This window comes from Molothrus aeneus, chromosome 5, assembly GCF_037042795.1.
Source record: "Molothrus aeneus isolate 106 chromosome 5, BPBGC_Maene_1.0, whole genome shotgun sequence".
In the NCBI taxonomy this organism is placed as follows: Eukaryota; Metazoa; Chordata; class Aves; order Passeriformes; family Icteridae; genus Molothrus; species Molothrus aeneus.
In genome coordinates, this window is record NC_089650.1 from 66,051,389 (window position 1) to 66,075,893 (window position 24,505).

The 24,505-nt window shown below is 47.8% G+C and overlaps 1 protein-coding gene across 1 annotated transcript; it reads right to left on the reverse strand.

Moving 5' to 3' along the window:
- Positions 1–822: 822 nt before the first annotated feature.
- Positions 823–21,041, reverse strand: GATA3 (GATA binding protein 3). The gene is made up of 6 exons (XM_066550070.1): positions 20,887–21,041; positions 19,635–20,235; positions 16,374–16,910; positions 13,309–13,454; positions 7,645–7,770; positions 823–1,764 (listed from the first exon to the last, which is right to left on the reverse strand). The coding sequence occupies exons 2-6, from the start codon at positions 19,873–19,875 to the stop codon at positions 1,480–1,482; spliced, it is 1,335 nt and encodes a 444-aa protein (XP_066406167.1). The 5' UTR covers positions 19,876–20,235; positions 20,887–21,041; the 3' UTR covers positions 823–1,479.
- Positions 21,042–24,505: the final 3,464 nt, after the last annotated feature.

Consider the following 24,505-nt stretch of genomic DNA (forward strand, 5'->3'; position numbering starts at 1 on the left):
CACACCGGACAGTGGGGTTACACTAACATGCAGTCCATTTATTTTTGAGGGGTTTTTTTCCTTTGTTCTGTGATTTATCTTTTTTTTTATCATCAAGCCACTGCAAACATTGCTTTGGCTGTCAGCATGAGCGCAGAGACAGACATTCCCATACCCGTGGTAAAGATGTCATAAATACCATCCAAACAAATGTTAAGAAAAAATTAATAAAGAAAGAAAAATATTCCTTTCCCCACCCCCAAGCACAAAACACTGTTAAGTCAACAGAATTTAATCTAGTTTATTCTCCAAAAAAAAAAAAAAAGAGGAAAAATATGAAAACAAAACAAAACCAAAAAAAAAAAAAAAAAGAGCAGGTTATCGCTAGCAGTAAATAAATTTGTACAACCATTCAGTCTGTATAATAGGATGAAATAAATCTACATCTTTCTTATTTTGGTGCGTTGAATTATACATACAAACAACAATTACAGGAACTTGTTCACAATGCGTATAGACCTGGAGAATGGCTATCTGAAACCCCCTTGTTGGCAATGTCCGCATGTTAACACTGATTGCCTGACACCATTGGTACTTCCTATGTAAAGGGCCCCATGACCCAAAATGAATGATCTCCCTACAGGTTTTATTTATTTAGTTATTTAGTTAGTTAGTTAGTTAATGCATCATCAAAACCGTTCTAGCCAGCCCCCTCCCCCTCCCCGGAAACAGAAAAAAAAAAAAAAACAAAAAAAAAAGAAACCAAGATAAAAACCAACCAAAAAAAAAAACACCAACAAAATAAAAATAAAATAAAAGGAGAAGACATGACTGGCAGTTGGTCCATTTGTTCATAAGACCACGTTTCCTCTTGGTCTGCATTGTTTGTTTTTCTGGTTTTTAAATTGTCCTCCCATCTTCTTTTTTTTTTTCTTTTCCTTTAAAAAAAAATTCTCTCGGAGTCCTTCATGCCTTTTTCTTTGCAGCTCCTCAGATGCAATAAAGTCTTCCTCAAATGTACAGAATTTCTTACAATATAAGTTATATGCAATGTTCAGCGTTTTTTATTTTATTTTATTTTATTTTTTCACAGCACTAGAGATCCTGTCCAATAGGGAATGCAAGTTCTGAATGGCTTATTCACAAATGGTATCCAGATTCAGTGGGTAAGAATACATAGACGCCATAGTGAGTTCCTTTAAAAAGTGGCAAACATCACTTTTTTAAAACTTTTTTTTTACTTTTTTTTCTCTTTTTTTCTTTTTTTTTCCTTTTTTTGTGCTTTTTGTAGTTTTTTTCTGCATTTTTAATTTTTTTTCTCTCTCTTACGCCTTCAAATAACCTTTTTTTTTTTCTAATTTTTTTTTTTAATTCTTTTTTTTCCCCTCTCCCATTTGATTCGGGACGTCAGACCCATAACCACACGCCTGCAAAAATGCAAGTAGTATATAAAGTAAATCTCATTTTGAGACTGTAAGCATTCAGCAGGGGAGTCTCTTGCTAACCCATGGCAGTGACCATGCTGGAGGGGTGGTGAGGTCCGAAGGAGAGGCTGGATGGAGGATGCATCGGTGTCGGTGTGGTCAGCATGTGGCTGGAGTGACTGAAAGGTGAAATGTGGCTGATGGAGGACATGTGTCTGGAGAGGGCTGCAGGGTTAAAGGAGCTGCTCTTGGGAAAGTCTTCGAGGTTGTCATGGACCTTTTTGCACTTTTTGGATTTGCTAGACATCTTTCGGTTTCTGGTCTGAATTCCTTCTTTCTTCATAGTCAGGGGTCTGTTAATCTAAACAAAAATCAATTATTTTTTTTGTGCTTCCATCCCTTCTCCCCATATCACCATGAGACCTGTGTACCCCATGCCCCAGCCCAGCAGGACCAGCTGGTCACAGCCCCCCTCCTCCCCTGTACACACCATGTGCTACCCAACCTCTCCATTTCCATCCCAAAATTCGGATTCCCTCCAGGAAATCCCAAGCTCAGTTGAAATTTCTGAAGACAAGACGACAGAAAATTGCTGGCAGAGCCACACAGGAGCAAAACATACCCGAATAATTCACAGCAGCTGAAAAATTTCAACTATCTGCACATTAGGTAATTGCATTGTGTTTAGGTATGAAACCAATCATTACCTCCTGGAAATATTCCCCACAGACACCGTCTCACCCTGAGGCTTCCTGTCTGATCTAAAACCATTAGCAGCAAGAACTGCTGGGATTTCAGTGCTGTGAGGGGTCTCAGGCTCTCACAGCTCCATTAAGAAGCTGGGCAACTCTCCACAAAAGGCATGGGGTTTTGTCTTGCTTTTCTTCTTTTCGAAGATTTTGCTCTGATCATCCTTTCTGGTTTTCTTTAGCTAATCTGGTTTTATTTCTAAAGGCTTCCAGATTTTTTTTAGGGGGGCTGAAACAGGTGTCTATGCTGACCAGCAAAGTATTTTCTACATGCATACAAACATATTTGTAGGGAAAACAAACATTAAAATCTCCTCCTGAAACTACACAGCAGACATTATCATCCATGCATCCATCAGGGTTAGGAAATGGTAGCACAAGTTCTGTTGGACACCCTGTAAGAAATTCTTATTACTCTTATTACTTGAGGCTGTCCTGTGCAGGGCCAGGGGTTGGACTATATTGATTCTAGTGGGTCTCTTCCAACTCAGAATATTCCATGATTTTGTGATTTTGTACTGCATAGAGAGCCAGCATCACAACATGCACTAGCACACGTGACATGAAACTCCCATAAACCACACTTGGGAAGGGATTTATGCCTCCAGTGTCCCTAAACAAACTAAAAAATCTGGGTTTGAGAATGTAAATGGGTCTTGCTCTGGCTCCTCTGCAGGATTTCACCTATAGCAGAAGGCAGCAAATCACCCTGAGGCTGAACCATTCTTCATAATAAATGTGAGCACATGATGGTGCTGATGGACATTCTGCAAAAGGGAGAAAAAAATTGATCCACTGTCCACCAGGATCTGTGAAGGACAATGAAAAGATGTCCCTGCAAAGGTCCTGAGCAACTCTTTGTTCATAAGACCTTAAATCAGCACAAGGAACAAAGCATTCCCTTCTTCCAGATCACAGCAAAGTTTCACTTGTTGCTCCTCAGCCTCTTTCTGGTCCCTTTTCACAGCATGAGAATCATTCCTGGATTTCTCTCCCCTGGGAGGCCAGGATAAAATAGCTCCCTGTTAATGCAAAGATGGAATTGTGGGGAGAGGAAGGACCAGGCTCATCTCTGGTTTGTCATTCCAGTCTGAATTTGTGACCCCAGGCTCTTTTTACCAGCAGTGACAAGAGCCTTCACCTCACCTAAAAATGAGTGCAGAAAAGGCTGATTCCTCTGCCTCTGGATAAAGGGAGTTGGAAAGAGCAGCCCTGCTTGCCAACAGCTAAAGGTAGGAAGGAAGAATCTGCCCATGAGCAGCCCCACACCAGCCCTACAGCAGCAACAAGCAAAATTTAAAATATTGTGGGTTCCAAACACAACATAACTCACTTCCCTGGCTTTCTGTCCTCACTGAGGGAATGAGGATGCACACACAAGGATGCTCCAGATAAAACTGACTGGGATTGGAAAGCTTTGCCTGGCCTGTTTTAAGTTTTTAACAGAGATGTGTTGCCCAGGTTCAAAGCCAGGAAGAAGTCCCAGGTTAGCCCCACCAGGCAGCAACACCAGAGGAGACCAGGAAGTGCCAATCCCTGACAAATCCAGCTCAGATTTGGGGAGGCATACACAGCCCCTGCCCCACCAGCTTCAAATCAGGATCTGTATCACAACACAAAGGCTCAGGGGAAGCCAGAACCAATTTCCAGCTGAAGCAGCAAAGTTTCAAGCTTGGGAGCTGGTTGTGGCAAAGTGACATAAGCCTGGTGGTGGGACTGGGGCTGTTCTGGGTCTTGGAACAAGCACAGGGTCCTGACCCTTGCTTGGTGTCATGTCCCACATGTAACAGTGAACACTTCCCCAAAGCAACATCTCTTCTGTTTCACTCAGTCTCTAAGAACAGGATGGCCCTGGCCACGATTTTATGTAAAACTCAAGGATGGGAACACCAGCTCTGCGTCAGGATGGTGACAAAGCCATGGCCAGCCCCACAGCTGGGGTCAGAGCTGCCATGCAAGCTGTTGTCTGGCCACATCATCCCAGTGTAAATGGTCTCACACTCCAAGCAGGTAACTAACCCGAGAGCCAAACAGATAAAGACTCAGATAAATGTCAGAAACCAGCATAATCAAAGCAGCAAGCTGGAAATTTTTTCCAGTGACTTCAAAGACCAGTCACAGCAGGGTAAAAGTGGTCCCCAAAACATCAAAGCTAAGGACCCATCTCTGTTTCTGGGGTAGAGAAATGAAAGACCCGGAGGGAAGACCTTCTCCGTGAAAATTCATTCTGATAAAAATGACAAACACATGCTAAATTAAAATTAAACCAGCCCAACGCATGTATATGAAATTCATTAATTTCAGATGGAGCCAATTAATTATGGGCAGGAATTATGCTCTTTGTTTTATCATATGCAAAATACTGACTGCTCTGCTCTCAGGACACATAGGCCTGCTTTAGAGTATTGTGAAAGGGGCCTTTTCTGATGAATTTTATCAAAAATAATGGCAAATCTCTGACTTCTACAGGCTCAGGCCAGCCTGCTGTGCACCTCCAGCAAGGTACACTCCCACCCACCCCTGAAGTGTGCAAAGGCTCATCCCACTTCTAAGGACTAAAATAACAAGGATGAGAACCTCATATTCAACAGATCAAATCCAGGGGATAGTCTTAACCATTATAGGCCTGATCTTGCTCTGACTGAAGACAATGGGATTTTGCCATTGACCTCAATAAGGTCCTGTCACTGAAGTGGATTTATCCTTCAGACATAGTCATTACAACGTTGGGTTAATCTTCCAGGCTGGCTGTATCTTAGAAAGCACTCTGGGATGCCACGGGATGAAAGGCACTGTATCAATGTGAAATATTAGTCATTGTTAACACTGGTGTTAATGGAGCTGGCTCTTGTTGAAGTCAGTGGGAGGAATGCCAACAGCTTCACTAAATGCACCCCAAGACTATTATGATTATTGCTTATATCCTACTGACAAATGGGTTTGCTTAAGCTGTGGGAATCAACAGTAAAACAAACTGATATAGCTCCATGAAAAAATTAACACCACGGAAAAAAAATTTGCCTTTTCACTGCAATCGTTCCTGGTGTGGACATAAAATCGGGATAAGTTTCAACTTCAGATCAATCCATTAAAATATCCTAATGATGTTAAGGTACCAGAAAATTTCATTAAAGCCAAAGAAAAGAAAAAATGGGGAGTGGGGGTGGATAAAACAGCAGACAGGAATTTGCTACAGCCTAGCCTGAAACAGGGTTAAGTCGACTTCCAAGCATCCAAAGACCTTCCACTAGCACTGGCACAACATCCATGCTGACAGCTGCTTGGGAGGGACATACTACAATCAGCCTCTCTATTTCTGACCCCTCTCCTGGTGGAAATCACAAGATAATATACCCATAGGGAGCAAGACCACACTTCTCACCACAGTCATAACTAAATACTTTAGTAAATACTTCACTAAATACTAAATACTTCACTAAATAATTTGGTAAGTACTTTAAGAAAATTTATTTTAAAAAAGGATCTACCCACTCATATCTGGATTTTAGTATCATTGCCTGGTTATTTTGCTTCACACAGGAGCTCAGTCCTCTGGGGGTTTCATTTAAGCAGGATCCATTAATGGCGTTGCTCATAAGGCAAGACACTACTTGACTTTGGTAAGTAGCTGTGCTGAGCTTTTAGGCAGCTGTTGGTGTTTTTAATGAATATGAAAATGGTTCCAATGTGCTCAAGGCCTGCCCCATGTCACAGATTTCACAGCTGGATCGACGTTTCCCTAAACACTGGATCTAGAGGTCAATTCAGGCCAAATAGGTTTGCAGTGTTAGTGCAAAAAATAAAAGGATGTGCTCTTACAGGCACATTTCTGGAGAACCTCAGCACTCAGACACTATTCTAAACACTTCAGGAGGAGATTTCTCCAGTCAGATGCCTACAATGGAATCAGGCACATTGTAACTCATCATCCTGCCATCTTTTGCAGGCATGGGGAGGAACCACACTATCTTCAAGGGTAGAAGTCACCCCATTGAAACACAGGCATCCACCAGCACCAACTAAGAAGAGCTTATTTCCTTCAAAGGGCTTTGCTGGCTACAGGAGGAGCAGCTCCTTAGAGGTTTCCCAAACTACCTGATTTAAGTCCTACCACGGGTGGCTACAAGGCCGAAATGGAAACAGCACAAGCATAGATCCCCTGCCCAGTGAAGCTGGCTGGCCTTGATCCCTTCTTGCCAAGAAAATAGCAAACAGAATATTTTCTCGTGATGTTCTGAGAGTTTTCACTCTGTGTCCAACCCAGGGTGTTTGCAGTGATCACACTGAGAGTTTGATGACAAGCTTTACTTGCTACATCAGACTCAAAGTGTGCTGAGATACCTGCCCGCTAAAAGGTAAACACATTTTCCTTTTTTCCAAGAGAGATGCCTCCCATGAAACATGTGAAAAATTAGCCTGATTGTTTGTTGGGGTTTTTTTTCTACTTAATCCAAACTTGTTTACTCATCCTAAGAAACCAAACAGTTTGAAATAACAAATGGAAGGGACTGAGATACCACAAGGGTTGGACGCCCCATGAAACCCGATAAGTCTTTGATGTGTTTCCATGGGTGGACATAAGGGCAAAACACAGCCCCAGATTTCCAAACCAAACACAAAGCAATCAACCACTAGTGGAAAAAAAATATATCAAAGCAGAGAAATTTGAAGTCTTTTCCTTCTTTTGACATAATAATTATTCTAATGCCACAAGTGGAATGAGAGGAGCAGAAGTAGCCTTAAGTCTCCTTTATTAGCAGTATTATTGAGTAGAAGACTTTTCAGGTCCTTTTAGCTCTTTCCCTGGGGCACATATCCCCGGTTCCTGCAAGCTGGCTTTGCATGGAGATATTAGATTAAATCTGCCAGCCATTACATTTCATTTCATTTCATTTCTCCTTCCCTTCCATGACAGATGCTTTGAAATTCACATCACAGGTTGAGCAGACTCTGCAACCCACTAACTAAATCAAGTCCTTTTTTGGTTTGGGACTCGTTTGCATCAACCAGCACAAACACAGGGCCTAAATAAATCATCTTTGGGGACAGGACAAAGGCAGCCACAAACCCAAGAATGATCTAAATAGTTTCTGGCACGTATTTCTTTTTTTTTCCAGAGTTTGTATTTGCTGGAGGAACCAAGCTACGCATAGGAGGGGTATCGGCTTGCAGGACAGTGTGTTGTCTTTTCCAACTCTCTGAGCCCAAACAGCAGCAGATAATGTCTCTCTGTGTTGACCCACCCCTCCTTTCTTGGCTCAGGCAAGGAAAAGCTCTAACATTACCCATGGACAGCCTTGTTTTATACCTCCCCAAGTTGGATAGGCTATGTTTGAAAGACTGACAACTCATCGCTCCAAACCCCAGGGTCCCCAAAGGGATAACAGAGGTCTCGGCACCACCGAGACTGAAAATCCTCAAGTTAAGGAAGAGTTTGGATCATTGAGCACCAAAGCTGAGGCCCCATTATTGAGTATTCCAGTCACACTTACATTGTGCAGCTTGTAGTAGAGCCCACAGGCATTACAGACGGGATCGCCGTTGGCATTTCTCCTCCACAGGGTGGTAGTGGTGGTCTGACAGTTTGCACAGGACGTGCCCGCCCTCCTGGCTGCAGACTGTGGGAAGGAGGGAAAGAGAAGGAGAGGAAGAGAAAAACACCCGTGTTAAAAAAAAAATTTAAAATATAATCAGCAAAATTTCTGAGAAAGAAAACATCAACCCTGCAAGACTGATGCACATCAGCAGAGGCCTCCAGAAACTGACTTGTGAGAACAAATAATAATTGTGAAAAAAAAATCCCCAAGGTACTTTAATCCCAAATTATATGTGAACTGAATCAGGTGCCAAAGGGCATCCTAAAAGTGAGTGCTAAACCTCTGATAGAACTCATCAAAATTAGCAGCACTGGCACAGCCCATTCCAGAGGGGAAAATGTTATTTAAATGCCAACATGTCTTTCCATCTTAATTCTCCCAGACCCCTCAAGGGTCTAATTCTGCAGTCAGGGCCTGAACTGACAATTGCTGGAGTCAAGGGCGTGAGTCACTCCGGCTCCAGCGAGAGACCAGGGTGGGCAGCTGCTCGCTGGGCCCGACCGCAAGCGCAGCCCGGTCCCGTAAGCTCCGCTCAGCTTCAAAGGAGACAGGCTCCAGATCGGAAATAACACCGCGGCAAGGAGCAAGAATCCCAACTTTTTAATTACACCCTTTTCTCAGCCCAAACCTTCATGTTTATTTAAGGATTGGTAACAAGCCTGAAAGAAGAATTTACCGTTTCATAAAGGGGTAGGAACATGAAAAAAAATCTACGTGGCAAAGTGTATACAGAAGATTTTTTTGTTAGCTGTGATAATGACTTAGCAAAGTCAAATTTAGTAAAGTTGCTCTTCTTTCACACGCATAAATTCGTACTTATCATTTAAAAACTGTAACTTTAGCAAACAAATTGTGCTTCTGCCTCTGAAGGAGGAACAGGAGCTTTCAGACTGCTGTGTGAGCGCGTATGCATGCTTGCGTGTGTGCAAATGCCTACAGCTCCTAAAAAAAAAAAGACCTTTAGATCCCCATCCTATCTATTCTTCATCAATATGACATGGTCCCAGAGCTCTGATTTCATCCCGATGCATTGCTTTCAATGGAACTGCTCATGTGCTTAAAGTTAAAACATGTGCTTAAGCGATTTGCCAGATCATAGCAATGCTTGGCACCTTGCAGAACTGAGCCTTTAATGCTCTCTTTTGTGCTCTTACTGTTTCAAATTTACCCCTCACCCCACACAGCCGCACACTGTAGCACATCCAACATTTAAAAAAAAAGAAAAGAAAGAAAATACCGCATCTTTGGATACCGTACAACAAACCCAAAATGCAAACATGGACACTGGCACAGCCTTAGCGTTAATACCAACTCTTGTTAGGTCATGTTGCAATTTTAATCATAATTGAATGCGGCGTAGGTGGAGAGAGGACGGGTTGGTTTTGCTTTAGATAGGGGAAGATTTTTTTTTTCTTTTAATTAGACAAAAAGGGCTGTCTAAAAAATAAATAAGACAATGCCCATGAGCACTAGGAAGCATCACAGAGTGGCTGATCCGACAGCAAGTGGCTCTCTCAGGCTGCCCGTAGGGATAGTTCCATTTTGCCTGACCATAAACCATTCTGAACCAAGCCAGTCCCAAGGAGGCCTTTAGCTAACTTCTCTGTGCTGCTGACAAGCAGGAGCTGGGGACAGCACATGGGACTTGAAAAAATCCCAGGGCCAGTAGAGAAGGTGAAACATCCCACCATGAAGAGCAGAGCCCCGAACTGATGCGCGCACACCTCCTGACCACGCCATGGACCCAAACTGGGCTGCCTTCAAATTACCAGGATAATTAAATAATGAATGTGTTCCAAAGGCAGCATGGAGACAGCAGCTTGCAAAGCCAGGTTCTCACTAAAGAGCTGGAGAAGAGTCTGCAGTTCTCTGCCCCCCAACTCCTGACACTTGGCGTGCAGGGCTTGGAGGTGCAAGAGGCTGGATTGAGTCTTGGTGGCAGCTTTGCATTTATCAGACCCAAAAATCAAGTGTAAGGAAATTTCTAAAAACCAGTGATATTTGGCTCAGCCCACACAGGGGAAACATCCCCTTTGAAGATATTTGGGGTTTCTACGCAGCGCTCGCTGTAATTTCTCTTACAGCAAGTGCGTTCAAAAGACACGCCTGGTCACCACCTCGCTGCCTTCAAACAAATTCTGACATTAAATAAACAAATAAATCACAACATCTACTGTCTTCTCTTAAACCATTTCCAACTACTGTGTTTCATTCGCAAAAATTCAGCATCATTAGCTGAATATTTTAAGCTCTTTTGGTCCCAGGCTGCACCTTTTATGCTGTACCAACTTCTACCGGAGACACAGGCAGCGGGCAGGAAACAATGAATAATAACGCTATTGTAAAGCTCCCAGCAATGGCATCCACTGACGCTCATCAACGACTAGGGGCCTGGCCATGGCAGTAATGGGATGACTAATTAGCTGCCCCATATCATCCACAGGACCACAGCCCATGGCACAGCTGCCGGTGAGCAAAGGCACAACTTCAGAAGCGCTAGCAGTGATGAAAAGGTGAAATTGAGGAGGTTGGAGGAACCAAGCGCTAATAAAGATGCTTAATTAAGGGGCATTTTCAGTGTCTGTATTTACCCACAAAGCTCCAAGCATCATTTTCCTAAAATAAGATTGTATGTGCATGGGCCTGCTGAGAAATTGGTTACAATCCTTCCAAAACCAGCTTGGCTTGACTTGGAAACGGAGAGCTCTGCATCTGCATGGGCAGGGAATGGGAAAAAAACTAAAGGAAGGTTTTTATCTCAGCAGCGATGGGGGCTGCCACTGCCTGTGACAGGGACAGGAGTAGCCTCCAGGAGGGCTGAAGACTTTTTAGGCAGTGATGGTGTGGTAACACCTGCCTGTTCTTGATTCCCCTGCCAACATCTCCAGGTCTTCCACCTTCCCCCTCAAGATGAAGCAGAGCTGTCTGGGTCCCCTCAGCCAGCAAGACTTCATCCCTGTCACCTAAAGGACACCCTCACAAAGACACCCATTGAATTTAACAAGGTTTGGGCTGGGTTCTCAGCATTTAAGAATTTCTGTGCCTCCTCTCTCCCACCCATCAAATCCTATCATTAATTTCAGTGCAGCTCTGATCAGAGCCTATGAAACCAGCCCGAGGTCACGCAGGAACCTTGTGGTAGAGGGAAGGAGCTGAATCCCCACCCTGAGCCTCCATCCACAGCCCATCTGCCTTCGCAGCAGGAGAGATCCAGTCAAGCCACAGCTACATGCACATCCACATCCAGGCACAGAAAGTGCAAATGCAAGCCCAGCTCTGGTACCTTCTGACTAATTTTTTTTTCAGACGTTAGCAAGGGAAATAAATATAGGTTCAAACAGCATTAGGGATGTTTCTCTTTTTTTTTTTTTCTTTTTCCCAGGCAGTGCTGGGGGTAGGGGACGGGAGAAGTAGAAAAATCAAATTTCACATTTAGCAAGGCCACATTTAAAGAAGGGGAACTTTTTGTAACTTTAACTAAAATGCCCAAAGATTGGAGCGATAATGCAAGACAAGGTCTCCCTTTACTTCTTTTCTTTCTTCCTCTTTTTTTTTTTTTTTTCCCCCAAGAATGACCTTGTACTACGTATTTATTTATATAGTTCATTTTACATGTGCCGGGCTCAGGGTGACTCGGGACATTCTTTCATGGTTCCATCAGACACTTTTTGAAAGCTCTCCCCCTCTCTCCAGCCGCTTTCCTATTCTGCCTCCCCCTCTGCTTGTTTGGATATGCTCAAGCTCCTGTGTGTTTGGACTGGGGAAACGGAGCTGTTGTTTAGGAGTTATCTCCAGGGCTCAGATATCCGGCAGCTTTTTCCTAGGAAGTTAACTTTACACATAGAGAGAGAACGAGGAAAAAAAAAAAAATAAAGAAAACGAGGGCTGTGTGTTTAAGACAGAAGGGCCGGGGGGGAGGTGGAAAAGAGAACAAGAGAGCTGCCCAAAAAAATCAAAATTCCAGCCTGTACTTCCCTCCCTCGAAAGCTTTTCCTCTTTTCTAACAAGGCTATGAAAGATGAGAGAGACAAACCTTTTCCTATACGGGAAAAGCCCGTACAGGAGGGCACGGAGAGGTTTCATACGCAGGAAGTTTGGTGGGGTAGAGGAGCAAAGCCACATCTTCCCCAAAACTCACAGGGCCAGACAGAGTTATTGCTGATGGCCCTCACAGCATACTTTGTCAGGGATTCTGATGGTTTTCTCATCGATCTTGTATCCTAATTTCAGTCACAGGACTCGGGGTGTGTTTATCATAATTGATATGCACACCTAGTCTTCGGAGAAAACTGCATATAGCGTGGCTTCCTGGGAATGTACCCTGCAAATGCTTCCCAGAGCCAGAGGGAACAAAGCTGATACAATTCTATGGGTGTCTCACAGGTGAGGAAGCTGATCCCGACCTAAGAGCTGTGAGCACCTTCAAGGGGAACACAAATTAACCAGCCTTGTCCTGCCTGCAAGGTCTGGCCATGCCGGGCACAAGTCTCACCAAACTGGTCAGATCCATCCATCAGCTCAGAAATTCCACAGAGAGGCAAGAGCCACCTTTCCTCCACATTTTGAGCAGCCCTTCCACATCTTTAATCCTGACAAAACCAAACGTGCCTCGATTCGAAACATTCAATAACTTCCCAAGCAGGGACCATAACTTTTTCCCCCACTTGATATATTTTTTCCCCTTGTGGTCTGCCTGATTATTTGCCAAATACACTTTAACACATTTATTAGCCATGCCCACAGCTTCCAGACCTTTTTGTGGCTTCCAGGAAAATGCATGAACAGATCGCTGGGGATGCTGTAACGTATTGCCTGGGCTTAGAACAGTCAGCAGTCTTGTAACTATTATTTCAAACATTTACCCACTCATTTCATCTTCCTCCAACTTCTGTAGCCTGGGCACACGCTTGGCTTTGCACGCTCACCATCCTCTCTGCCTTGTGTCCTTGTGACACCATTTGAGACCCAGATGGCACAGACATAAATGACCACACCAGGTACCAGTGGCACCAGGACCTGATGGTTCCAGCTTTTTGCAGGACTAGTGACACCCCAGTGACACCCAGTTTGGGTCCCTTGTACATGACACCACCAGCCAAGGGGGATAGAGACACATTAAAGAGTGGAGGGCAGAAGTTTGGAGAGCCCAGGAGAAATCCTGTACTCTTGATAATCTCTTTGGTCACTAGGAAATTATTTTCCTGCCCTTAGGACCTGGAAAATGTCACTGTCCTCAGGACACCGTGTGGAGTTGAAAACTCAGTTCTGGTTTACAAGAAGCCCCGGATCTTGATTTTTAAACCTTTTTTTGCAGTTTGCAGTTTGCTAGAGTAGTTTGCTGTTTGCTAGAGTAGTTTTCTTTTCTACTTTTGCAGTTTGCTAGAGGATCAGACAACTGAGGCCCACAGCAGCTGGGACCAACTCTCCAAGCATCCCTCCCTCCCAGCCCTCGGACACAGTGGGACCAGTGGGAGCTGGCTGAAGTTCCCTGTCCATCCTGAGCTGCAGATAGGAAGCAAAAGCTGCAGAAAAAGAAGAAGAAAATAGAAGGAGACTCACCAGTCTTCTCTTGGGTTTGATCAGGGGCCGGTTCTGCCCGTTCATTTTGTGGTAGAGTCCGCAGGCATTACACAAATAGTGCCCAGTGCCATCCCTTCTCCACAGAGGGGTTGAGGTAGCCCCACAATTTACACACTCCCTGCCTTCTGGAAACAAGAGAGCACATGATTCACTTAGGGAAAGCAAAGATAAAAGGGGCTGGGAAAAGCCCCCCCTCCCAAAAAAAAACCCAAAACCTCCCCAGAGACCCAGCCAGGCCAGACCCTGCCAGTCCCCCCAAAGCTCAGAATTTCCAAAAAAGAGTCCATGACTGAACAATGTCCCTGGCACAGGCTGGTGGGCTCTGATCCTCTTACCCTCCCCAGCACCACTCCACAGGCAGCATCAGGCCTGTGTCCCAGCAGCAGGGAAGAGGGATGGTGACAATGACAGCCCGAGTGCCATGGTGGCTCAAGAGACTCCCCAAAGAAGCTCTCACTCCTCCCATGGGTCTCTTTGGGGGAGTGGGGGGAGCTGACAATTTCCCCTCATCTTTGGATTAAGGGCTTCTACAACTCTGGAGACCCCAAGTTTCCATAGGCACCAGAAAAACCTTGGCAGGCTTTGCAAGAAGCCTCCAGCCTTCTACACCCAAAATAATGGATACAGAATTTAAGTCCATGAGCCCCTTTCTGATGTGTATGAGGACCCCAGTGTCACTCCTTGAGCACTCTTCCAGCTCCCAGGGGTGTTTGTGAGCCTGGAGGGCTCTTCCTCTGGCCTCAGGTCAAACCACATCAATGACCCCCAAAATAACCACAGATAACCTCCAAAACATCTCCCCAGCTCCAGCCAATACATAACAACTTTGACAATATCTGCTATTGATTAATTTGAAATTTAACTTCCACCACCCAAAACGTTCAGAAGCCTCTCTGGTTTCCTCATTACATCTGCAGCCTGATGGTCCATCCTGGCTATCTAGCATAGCAAACAGCCCCAAGCCTGCCTCATAAGTTCTTTCCTTCCTTCTCCTTCTTTTTGGGCACCTCTTTATCCTCTCCCTGTCTATTGTAGCGGGATATCTCCCCCAGCTTGGAGAAGGGAACTGGGAGGGTGCAGCCCCTGCCTCTCAGCTACTTTCAGAGGGCTGAGGGGGTTTTCTTTTGTTGCGTCTTTGGTTTAGTGGGGGAAGTTTTTTTGTACCTAACGTCGGTGGTGGCCCACCTGAGAGCGGTGGCAGACCTCAGCCGGGCAGAGCAGAGCAGAGCAGAGCCAGCTCAGCACAGAGCCGGCTCCCCGCTGCCCCAGCCCGTGCTGCCTTCGAGCAAGAGGCGCCCGTGCCCTAACCACAAACGGCAACCGTTTCTCCAGAGCCTTCGCACCGAACCCCTCTTCTCTCACACCTCCCCAGCAACTACAACAACAAAAAAAAATTACATTTGCAGCCGCTTCTCCCTCTTTTATCCTGCAAAATCACCCCCTTCCTCCTTTTTCTCCAGCTCTAACCCTCTTTGTCTGAGAGGTCCTAGCTTGCTAAGATCAACTTCTAAAGGGGAAAAAATAAAAGAGAGAGAAAGAAAAAAAAATAGGTGTTGCTGCTGGGGTTGGTTTATCACGAACCGCAGATGTCTTTCTAGAAGGTAAAGTAACAGAAAGTGGCAAAAGGAAAACAAGAGGGGAGGGTGGAGGGGGGCGAGGCGGTTTGAAAATACCGCGCAGCCGGTGGGTGCCCGGCGGGAGCTGCGGCTCGGCGGGCGCCGGGGCGGCCGGGGGATGCTCAGCACCGCCCGCGGCCACAATAAACCGGTCCCCAGCCCGGACATGGCACCCGGTCCGTGCTGGGGCCAGCCGGGGAGCCGGTCCCGTTAATACCCCGGTCATTTTGTTCCCCTCCGGTTAAACGGGACAGCCGCTGCTGTTTGAGTCTCTGTCCCTCTCTTTTGTTTCACCCCATCTCTCTCTCTCTCTCCCGCTTTCATGTACAAAACATACAGGTCTGGGTTTTTTTGTCACTCTAACTGCATCCGGACTCTATTAAAGTTCCTGGCGCTGGATAAACAATGCAACTGTCGCGTGCAGCAGTCTGAAAATAATTGGATTAGCTCAAACATATCAGCTAAATAGAGACAGTCCCTGCTCAGACAGACAGAGTAAATGTCACCCTGGAAAAACCCTGAAAACTGATCTCATTCATGCCAGGCAACCCCGCAGCAGCCTCCTCGGAAAAACAAAATAGAGAGAAAAAAAAAAAAAAAAAAAAAAAAAAAGAAAAAGAAAAGGGGGAAAAAGAGTTTTGACTAATCGCCCTTTCCTCTGCACACAAACACATTCCCCTGGGCTCACTCCCACCCCTCCGTGCACAGGAAGGTCCAAGCCCGGCGTGTTCGGGAGCCGGAGCTCTCTCGCCGCCCATCCCGCGGGGAGCGCACAGAGCTGGGCCCCCCCAGCTCCCCCGGGAAAGGCGGCCCGGGGGACACTTTTGGGGACACTTTTGGGGACTGTCCTTGTGGGCGATCCAAACCCCCCGGCACGGAGCTGGCCGGGGCTGGGGGCTGCGTGGGCGAACTCCCCACACCGCCCCGGGGAAAACCCTCCCCGCATCCCCGGGCGCCGCATGGGAAGAGGCCCTGGGAAGAGCGAGGCGGAGGGCGGGCGGGGGAAGTTGGCCGGGATTTAGCACCATTATTAAAATACAGAGAGATCGCTAATGCTGCGGTTCCCTCGGTTTCGCCTCCTCCCCGGACGCCGCAGCTGAGCGCACCGTGGGGTCGCCCCCGGGACTGGAGCCCCGCGGCACCGGGTGGGTGGTTTGGGCTCCTGGGCCTGGTTCTATCCCCAGCCAGGGTTGGACGAGGGGGAATTTGGTTATAAACCTAGCAGAGCAACCTGTGGGAAAGGTGAAGCGTCGTGTGCATCCCCCGCGAGGGCTCCAGCCCCTGCTGCTCCCCTGTCACAGGGATGCTCGAGCACATGTCCCTGCGTGCGGGGGGAGCGAGGGCTCAGCCCCATTCCTCTGCCCCCCACTTTTCCCTCCCTCAGCTTCCTCTCCCGAGCAACGGGGATGAAGAAGCCAAAAGCCCTACCTGTGCTTGACCGTGCTTTTGGTCGCGATTTACACCCAAAGCCGGTGGGCGATCCTCCTAAGAGGCTACTGGGGGGAAAAAGTCCAGAGCCATATTCTGGGACATACGGTGGGTAGGTGGTGATGGGGTGGTGAGCGGAGGAGGTGGCTCCTCCTAAAGAGGCCATGCTGCTCCGAGAGTGAGAGGACTCCAGCTTCATGGTATCGGCCAGGGACACCTGGTATTTGATGCATTCCTTCTCGTCCTGCCGGGTGGAGCCGGTGGAGCCGGGGGTGGAGATGGACGGATCCGGGGACACATCTTTAGGAGGGGTCGGCGGGAAGGTGAAAAGGTGCGGGCTGGAGTGGCCGGCGGATAAAGTGGAAGAGGAGGCGGGTGGGTAGACGGAAAGGGGTCCCGGTGAGCTGTGATGGATGGAGGTCTTGGAGAAGGGGCTGAGGTTCCAGGGGGAAGCGCTGTGGTGGCTGCTCAGCGCCTTGCTCCCGTCCAGCCAGGGCAGCGAGCCGTGCAGCAGCGGGGGGCGGCACACCTGGCTCCCTGCTCGGAGAAAACACGGAGACACGTCGGTCACATCCCTCTGCCACCCTGGCAAAGCCCCCCGTGGGGGTCCCGGGACGTTCTTCCCCCACCGCCACCCCTCGTCCTTCCCAAAGAGCTCAGCACGCAAGGAAAATTACATCTGATGAGAAACCTCGCTCCTCATTAAAAATTAATTTTTAAAAGCTACAAGAGCACGGAGTGGGAGCTCCGGTCCTGTTGAGGAACGGGTTTTGGGGTCGGGACCCTCCAAGCACGGTGCCAGCCCTGTGACACGGGATTTGTGAGCTCTGCTTCACTCTCTCCGTTTTCCAGGCAATCCCACGAAGACTTTGAAGCAAAGATCCTGCGTGAAATTGCCAAGTCCCGACTGCAGAAATATTTTTCTTTTGTCTTAGCTGGAAAATGATTTCCCGAACAGAGCCGTGAGCTATAAACCCTGGGAATTCTCTGGTCAAACGAAGAAGACCAGAAAATGCCCACAGACATGATAATGACCTTTGCAACAGGGCTGATAAACTTTTCAAACCACTCAGTTTGTCTTTTCTTCTTCCACGAGACTGCACAGAAATGTTAGAGGGCTTTTTTGCGATGGTATGGCACACGCTGAGGGTACCAATTGCCTCAAAAGAAGCGCTCCAAACCCTTTTTGTGACAAGGGACACTTCACTTGTCTTTTAAAATACAGACCTGGAATTTGTGGGAAAAAACAATTCACTAGATTTCTGCAGTCAAATCTTTTTTCCTGTGGTTATAAATGTTCCTAAGGGCTTGTACTTAATATTTTAAATTATTTTCGGCCCTTGCTAAGCAAATAGAAAAATCCATCCTAAGAATTAAATCTATCCAAATCCACAGCAATTGAGTGAATGGCTGTGAGATGGAAAACAGAGTTATTCAATTGGAAGGGAGCAAGTTTGTGTCTGATGATAAAGCCCTGGAAAGTCTCTGACACCCAGAGATCCCTAACCTCTTGCAGGCATTGTGATATGTGTATAGAGACTGTTGAACATACAGAAGGAGAGATGCAAACACGGATGGATAGAGCCACACATAGTTACAGGGTGGACACATGTGTTTGCATGGGGAGCTCCTGTGTGCCTAGAAAAGCTCCAAACTGGTTTTCACCATAGCAGACACTCGTGAACAATACTGAAAGTCGCTGCTCAAAAGGAAGGGAAGGTGGGTTATACGAATAGAAAGGGTCAAGATTCATTATCTTCCCCAGGAAGTAGCATAGTAAATAATATTCAGGCTAGATCAGAGAGACCGCATTTCCACTTTCTGCTGATATATTGGGGGAAAAAAGAAATGAAAAGGGGAGAAAAGAAAGAAAGGACAAAGGCTGCTGATCCTTAAAAATAATTGTTTTAAAGGGACTAATAGCAGAACAATGCAGTTACTGAGCGGAGCCTAATGCAGGCTCACACTCAACAAGTTGCTGAGGGCTGGGAGCAGCCTCCTGAACCCGCTCGGCTCCATCTCCACTCCGCTCATCCCATTTTCTCCATGATTTTGGGGTTATTTCCACTGCAAAACTCGGGGATTTACATTTTGCCACGACAGAGATCACTGTCCGGCTTCACAAACCACCCTCTGTCCTTTTCCCTCCTTTTTTTTCTTTTTTTGTATTTCTTTCCTAATTTTTTAAACCATCCAGGTAAACTCCAGCTATAAACTGAACCTCTCCACTTCTTCAGAAAAGATGGCACCAAAGTACTCATCCCTCCGTGGACCTGGGCCCCACCGGCCCCAGGTATTTCACCTCTTTCTCAGAGCTGTGACCCAGGAACAAGAATCACATTGTGGATCATTACCTTCCTGCAGGACCCTCAGGACAACACACCGGCTCTGAAACCTAATTACACCACGGGCTATATTTATTTTTTTTTTTAGTTTCTTTCTTATTTTAAACCCACGCCATGGTGCTGCCCTGGGTATGTGTGCAAAACTTTCGTCCCAAGCCTAACAAGCTCACCAAGTGTGAATTAAATAGCCCAAGCGTGAGGACAGCGGGGTCATTTTCACACCCCTGCTCTCCAGCTTGCTTTGCTTCCCCAGAGCAGCTTAATCGTGCAAAAACTAAACACAGTATGAAAACACTAACTGTTAGCCTAATTAAAGAGAGGGGAGAGAAACCAAAGCGGAAGAGAAGGGGGCAAGAGGAAGAAATGAAGAGGAAGATGAAAAAGAAAGAAATAGAAGGGAAGAGAGCAAGAGGGAAAGAAGAGAGAGAGGGAAGAGAGATGTGAGATAAAAAGAGAGGATGAAAGAGAGAAAGAAAGAAAGAGAGAAAGAAGGAAAGAAAGAAAGAAAGAAGGAAAGAAAGGAGGAAAGGAAGAAAGGAAGGAAGAAAGAAAGGAAGAGGGAAAGAAAGGAAGAAGGAAAGAAGGAAGGAAAGAAGGAAAGAAGGAAAGAAGGAAAGAAAGAAAGAAAGAAAGAAAGAAAGAAAGAAAGAAAGAAAGAAAGAAAGAAAGAAAGAAAGAAAGAAAGAAAGAAAGAAAGAAAGAAAGAAAGAAAGAAAGAAAGAAAGAAAGAAAGAAAGAAAATATTTAAAAAAAAAGAAAGTGAAAGAAAGGAAGAGAAAGGAAGGAAGCCTGAATTTTTATTTATTTCCAATAAGCCAACCCCAAAATCCACCCGTGACGTAGCTTCCCCGCCGGCAGGAGAGGGTCTGCCCGACAGCAGCGGGGGGCTCGGAGGGACAGACAGACGGACACTCACCGTGGTGGGCCGTGGGGTACCGCTGCACCGTGGCTCTCACGGAGTTGCCGTAATACGGCGGGACGGGGTTGCCTTGTCCGTCGATATTAAAAAGTACATCCACTTCCTCGGCGAGAGGGTACTGCGTGGGGTCCATGTAGGTATGGCCAAGCGAGGGGTGATGCGAGTCCGGGTGCTGCCCATTGAGCACGGCCGGGTGGTGGTGGCTCACCCACCGCGGCTGGTCCGTGGAGACCTCCATCTTCTGCCGCTGCTCTTCCTCCTCCTCCTCCTCCTCCTCCTCAGCAAGGCGCGGAGGGCTTCTTGAGATGGGAGCGGGAGACGCTGCCGGAGTTGCGCAGGGCGGGGAAAAAGTGCTCGGCGAGTTCGGGGATGTTTCTGGTTAGGTTTGGTTTAAAAGTGTGTGGAGGGAGTTGGGGGTATGGTGATAAACGATCGATTCCAAAAAAAAAAAAAAATTTAAAAAAAAGGGGGATATAATAAAATCAAAAGGGAGAAAAAGGGGAAAACAAAAAAAAATCTCAGGGGGAAAAATTTCTCTACGCAGCGAGATCCCCTCGTTTCTTCCGCTCTGTTGCAGATGTTTCTCTTCTTTGATCACCTGTAACGAGAAAGAGGAAAGGGAAGGAGCAGAGAGAGAGAGAGAGAGAGAGAGGGAGAGGCAGGGAGAGAAACGTACTTGAGAAGTTCTGAACTTCAGCACCTGACTTTTTAGGCAGGAGCAAACCCATCCCATCCCTCGGCAGCCATCCCTGGGAAGCGCCTGCTCTGCCCTGGACCCACCTCTCTCTCCCAGCGCCTCTTTCTCTTTCGCTCTCTCCCGGCTCGGAGCGGAGCCCAGCAGCTCCCACCGCGCTCCTACCGCCCAGCTCTTACTTTTCCTTGGGTTTGGGGATTTTTTTTTTTTTGGCTTTTCTTTTTTCTTTTTTTTTTTTTTTTTTTGGTCGCCGCGGTTGTTTGTTTATTTTTTTATTTGTTCCATTTGCACCTGAGAAGCCCCAGTGGCTTAAGCCGGTGAGAACTTGTGCCATTCGCTGCTGCGCAGCCCAGAGTCACTTTGATTGCTCATTAATTATTATGCAACCGAGAAAGGGGCGAACGGGGGGAAAAGAGAAGGGAGGGAAGGGGTAAAGCGATGGGAAAAGAGAGTGGGGGGCGAAAGGAAGGAGCGAGGAGAAAAGGAGGGTGGGGAGAGGGAGGAAAAAAGAAAAATTTAAAAAGCGACAAGTTGCTCAAGAAATTCCGCACAAACCTTGGTGGAGAAGCAGTATGTGACCCAGGAGGGATGAAGCTGAAAGTGCTTGATCAGATCAGATTGTGCTCTCGCTCGCACTATTGTTTTTTCCCTACTTTTTTTCCTCCTCTCTCTCTCTCTCCCTCTCCCTTTTTTTTTTTTATCTTTTTTTTTCCTTTCTTTCCTTCTTTCTTTCTTTTTTTTTTTTTTTTTTTTTTTTTTTTTTTTTTTTTTTTTTTTACAGGGAAGGCATTCTTTCTGAAAGGAGCAGGATGGCGCCAGCCGGCTCAGTGCTTACAGACAGCTGTGGCGAGACGCAACTTAAGGAGGTTCCAGTGTCATAAGCCCGGGGGAGGCGGAGCCTGAGGAGGGGACCGGCTCCGGCCGCCCCCGCGCTGCCCCCGCGGGAACCCCTCGGCAACAAACTCCTCTCCATGTCCCCTCCACGCACCCTTTTTTTAAATTTATTTTTGAAATTTTTCTGCTTTTTTTTTTTTTTTTTTTTTTTTTTTTTAAGGGGGAAATTAAGTTTTCCCGCTGTCCCAGGAGCTCTGAGAGCGGCCAGCCCGGAGAGATGGTGCGTGGAGGGGACGGGTTGGATTCTCGGGCGGGCATCCCGGGGGATGCCGGCGGGCTGGGAGCCCCCCGGGACAGGGATGTGCGGGCAGGTGCGGGGCCGGGGGGCTCCCCTCTGGAATAAAGCTGCCTGCTCCAGCGGCGCGGCTCAGAAGGGATTTAATCGTTGTTATGTTTGAGGATACAAGCACACAGCTACGACCAAGTTTGTACTCCCGATCTGGGGGGGATTAGGGCGTTTTAGGGGGTTTTTTTAGGGTTTTTTTCCCCTTCTTGCCCCGCTGGGGACGCGGGAGAGCCGCGAGGGGCAGGCACCGACGGGACCCCCGGGCGCCGCGCTGGGCCACGCCCCCCCGCCGTCTCGGCCAATGGGCGGCCAGCAGGAACTGGGGCGCCGGGCCCGGGCGGCGCTGATTGGCTGGGAGCCCGCGGGCCCGCCGGCCCCTGGCGGCGCTGATTGGCTGCGGGCCCGCGGGCCGGCGGCAGCGGCGGGCGCTGCGTTGAGCCAGGGCATCCCCTAGCGGCACCCCGGGGTCATCCCGGCGGGAACGGACCGGGACAGACAGAGGGACAGACAGGGGGACAGACAGAGGGACAGGGGGACAGCGGCGACAGGGAGAGCGCAGGGGGAAAGGGAGAACCAGGGACAGAGGGTGCGGGGAGAGAGAGACACACACACAAAAGGCGTGGAGAGAAAGGAAAGACGGAGGGAAAAAGAGAGAGAAAGAGAGAGAATAAGAGAATGATAGGAAAGAAAGAGAGAAAGAAATAGAAAGAAAGAGAGAAAGAGAATAAGAGAATGAGCGGGAAAAGAGAGAGAAAAAGAGAGAGAGAAAGAGAGAAAGAGAGAAAGAGAGAAAGAGAGAAAGAGAGAAAGAGAGAAAGAGAGAAAGAGAGAAAGAGAGAAAGAGAGAAAGAAAGAAAGAAAGAAAGAAAGAAAGAAAGAAAGAAAGAAAGAAAGAAAGAAAGAAAGAAAGAAAGAAAGAAAGAAAGAAAGAAAGAAAGAAAGAAAGAAAGAAAGAAAGAAAGAAAGAAAGAAAGAAAGAAAGAAAGAAAGAAAGAAAGAAAAGGAGGAGGGAAGAAAAGGATAATATTAAATTTTTTTAAAAGCACTAGAACGAGTCACTCACTGCGTGCTCCGCACGCCGGCCAGAGCGCGTCAGCCCCGGTGCGGGAGGAAGCGGCTCCCGGAGTTTTTATACCGGGGATCCCGTTAAATCCCGAGGCTCCGCAGCTCCGGGGCCGCCTCCGGTCAGCGGGGCCGGGCTGGGCTCAGCCTGCGGCCGGGAGCGGGATCTGCTCTTCGACGGCCAGCGGAGCCAAACCACCCCTTGGATGGATGAGTGGATGGATGGATGGATGGATGGATGGATGGATGGATGGATGGATGGATGGATGGATGGATGGATGGATGGATGGATCGGATCCTCGAGGACGCCCGTTTTAAGCCCGAGTTTCAGCCCTCGGTGCAGCCCATCGCCGTTGGGCGTGGGGACAGAGGTTTCACACATGAAAGATGCGCCCTGGGCATGCACACACACACACATATATATATATATATATATATATATTTTTTTTTTTTTTTTTTTTTTTTAAGGGCTGGTATAAGAGCCGTGAACCAGCCACGCGTTAGCATGGACGAGCCGGGAAGGGGGTGGCAGGTCGCCCCCACCCAGAAGTGCCCGGGGACAGGGCTTGGTGCTCCCCCGGGCTCTCCAGCCCCGCCGACGCCGGAGCCCGGGGCGGTGGGAAGCGCTCCCTGCAGCCCTTCGGGGGAAGGAGGAGAGGGGGGGATGCTCATGGCCCTCCCCGAGCCGGGGGCTTTCACCCGCTCCGGGAGAGCTCGTGTTTCCTCCGTCCCATCGCAGGAGTCTCTTTGCCCGCCGGGGTTTTATTTCCCCTCCTTTCCGTACTCCAGGAATTGGGGGGAGTAGAAGGAGGACTAGAAGGAGGAAGCGGAGGGGAGAACGGCGCGGTCTGTCTGTCTGTCTGTCTGTCTGTCCTGACGCACTTTCCGGGGCGCCCCAGCTCCAGGGTGGTCTCCTGCCCACCCCTCCTCCTCCGGGAGCGGGGGATTCCTTGGAGAGGAGGAGGAGGACAGTGAAGAGGAGAGCAGCGCTCAGGAGAACAAACTTTCCTCTTCCTGCCATCCCCCTCCCCAACTCTGAGCATTTTAGCGGGAAGTGTCTCCCCGGGATTTGCCTCTTCATCCCCGCTCCCCAAATTTCCCCATCCTGCTGGCCAGAGGGGTTTCCGACACTTCGGAAAAGTCACTTTGTGTTTTTTAACATCGAGGGGGGGCTTAATGCGAGCTGAGGTCTTTGGGCAGGTGAGCTGAGATTCCCACCCCCGCTCCCTCCGGCGCTTACAGCCCTGAGACCTACAGCCGTGGGATCACAGGAGGGGAATTTCCATCCAAAGGTCACAAAATTGCTAAACCACTTTAAAACGTGCCTCTAGCTCTGTCCGGAGGTAGTGAGGAAATCGCTTTCCTTCAGCTGTTTGGAGGGTAGGGAATTATTAATGCAAAATGAAATTAATAAAGTTAAAAAAAAAAAAGGTAAAATAAAATAATAAATCAACAGCTACACCAAGTCCCATCAGGAGGGAAAAGAAATGGTAACAGTCCTGAGGGCTCCGTCCTGCCCCGGCTGAGGGAGGAGGACACCCGCTTTCAAATCCAGTTTGCTTAGGCTGTCCCTTTATTTTCAACCCGTCCTCGATAGACTCGAACCTCCTATCCCCCTCCCAGCCGGGAGGAAGTCGTGGTGGGGAGTGCAAAAACACACCCTACCAATTAAAAAAAAAAAAATTAAAAAATAAAAAGAGCGAACCCATCATTTTTCATCATTTTTTTATCATTTTTTTTCCCCCATCTCCTCGGATTATCCTGTGATCCCCGGGGGTTTTGAGAGGAGCGCTGGCCTTGACCGTCCTTTTCCCAGGCTGTGGCTGCAGATCCATCACCTCGCCCCTCCCGGCAGCCCCCAGCAGGGTTTGCAGTGACAGCTCGGCGTTAATAGGAGCCCATTGTTGGAGCAATTAGCCCCAAGCTCGCCAC

Excerpts from the sequence above, each read along its gene's own strand:
- GATA3 (XM_066550070.1), bottom strand. The coding sequence starts at position 19,875 with ATGGAGGTCTCCACGGACCAGCCGCGGTGGGTGAGCCACCACCACCCG. Across the intron at positions 13,455-16,373 it reads AAAAGCACGGTCAAGCACAG|AAGGCAGGGAGTGTGTAAAT; the intron begins GTAGGGCTTTTG and ends TCTTGTTTCCAG. Across the intron at positions 7,771-13,308 it reads TCAAACCCAAGAGAAGACTG|TCTGCAGCCAGGAGGGCGGG; the intron begins GTGAGTCTCCTT and ends TCCTTCCCACAG.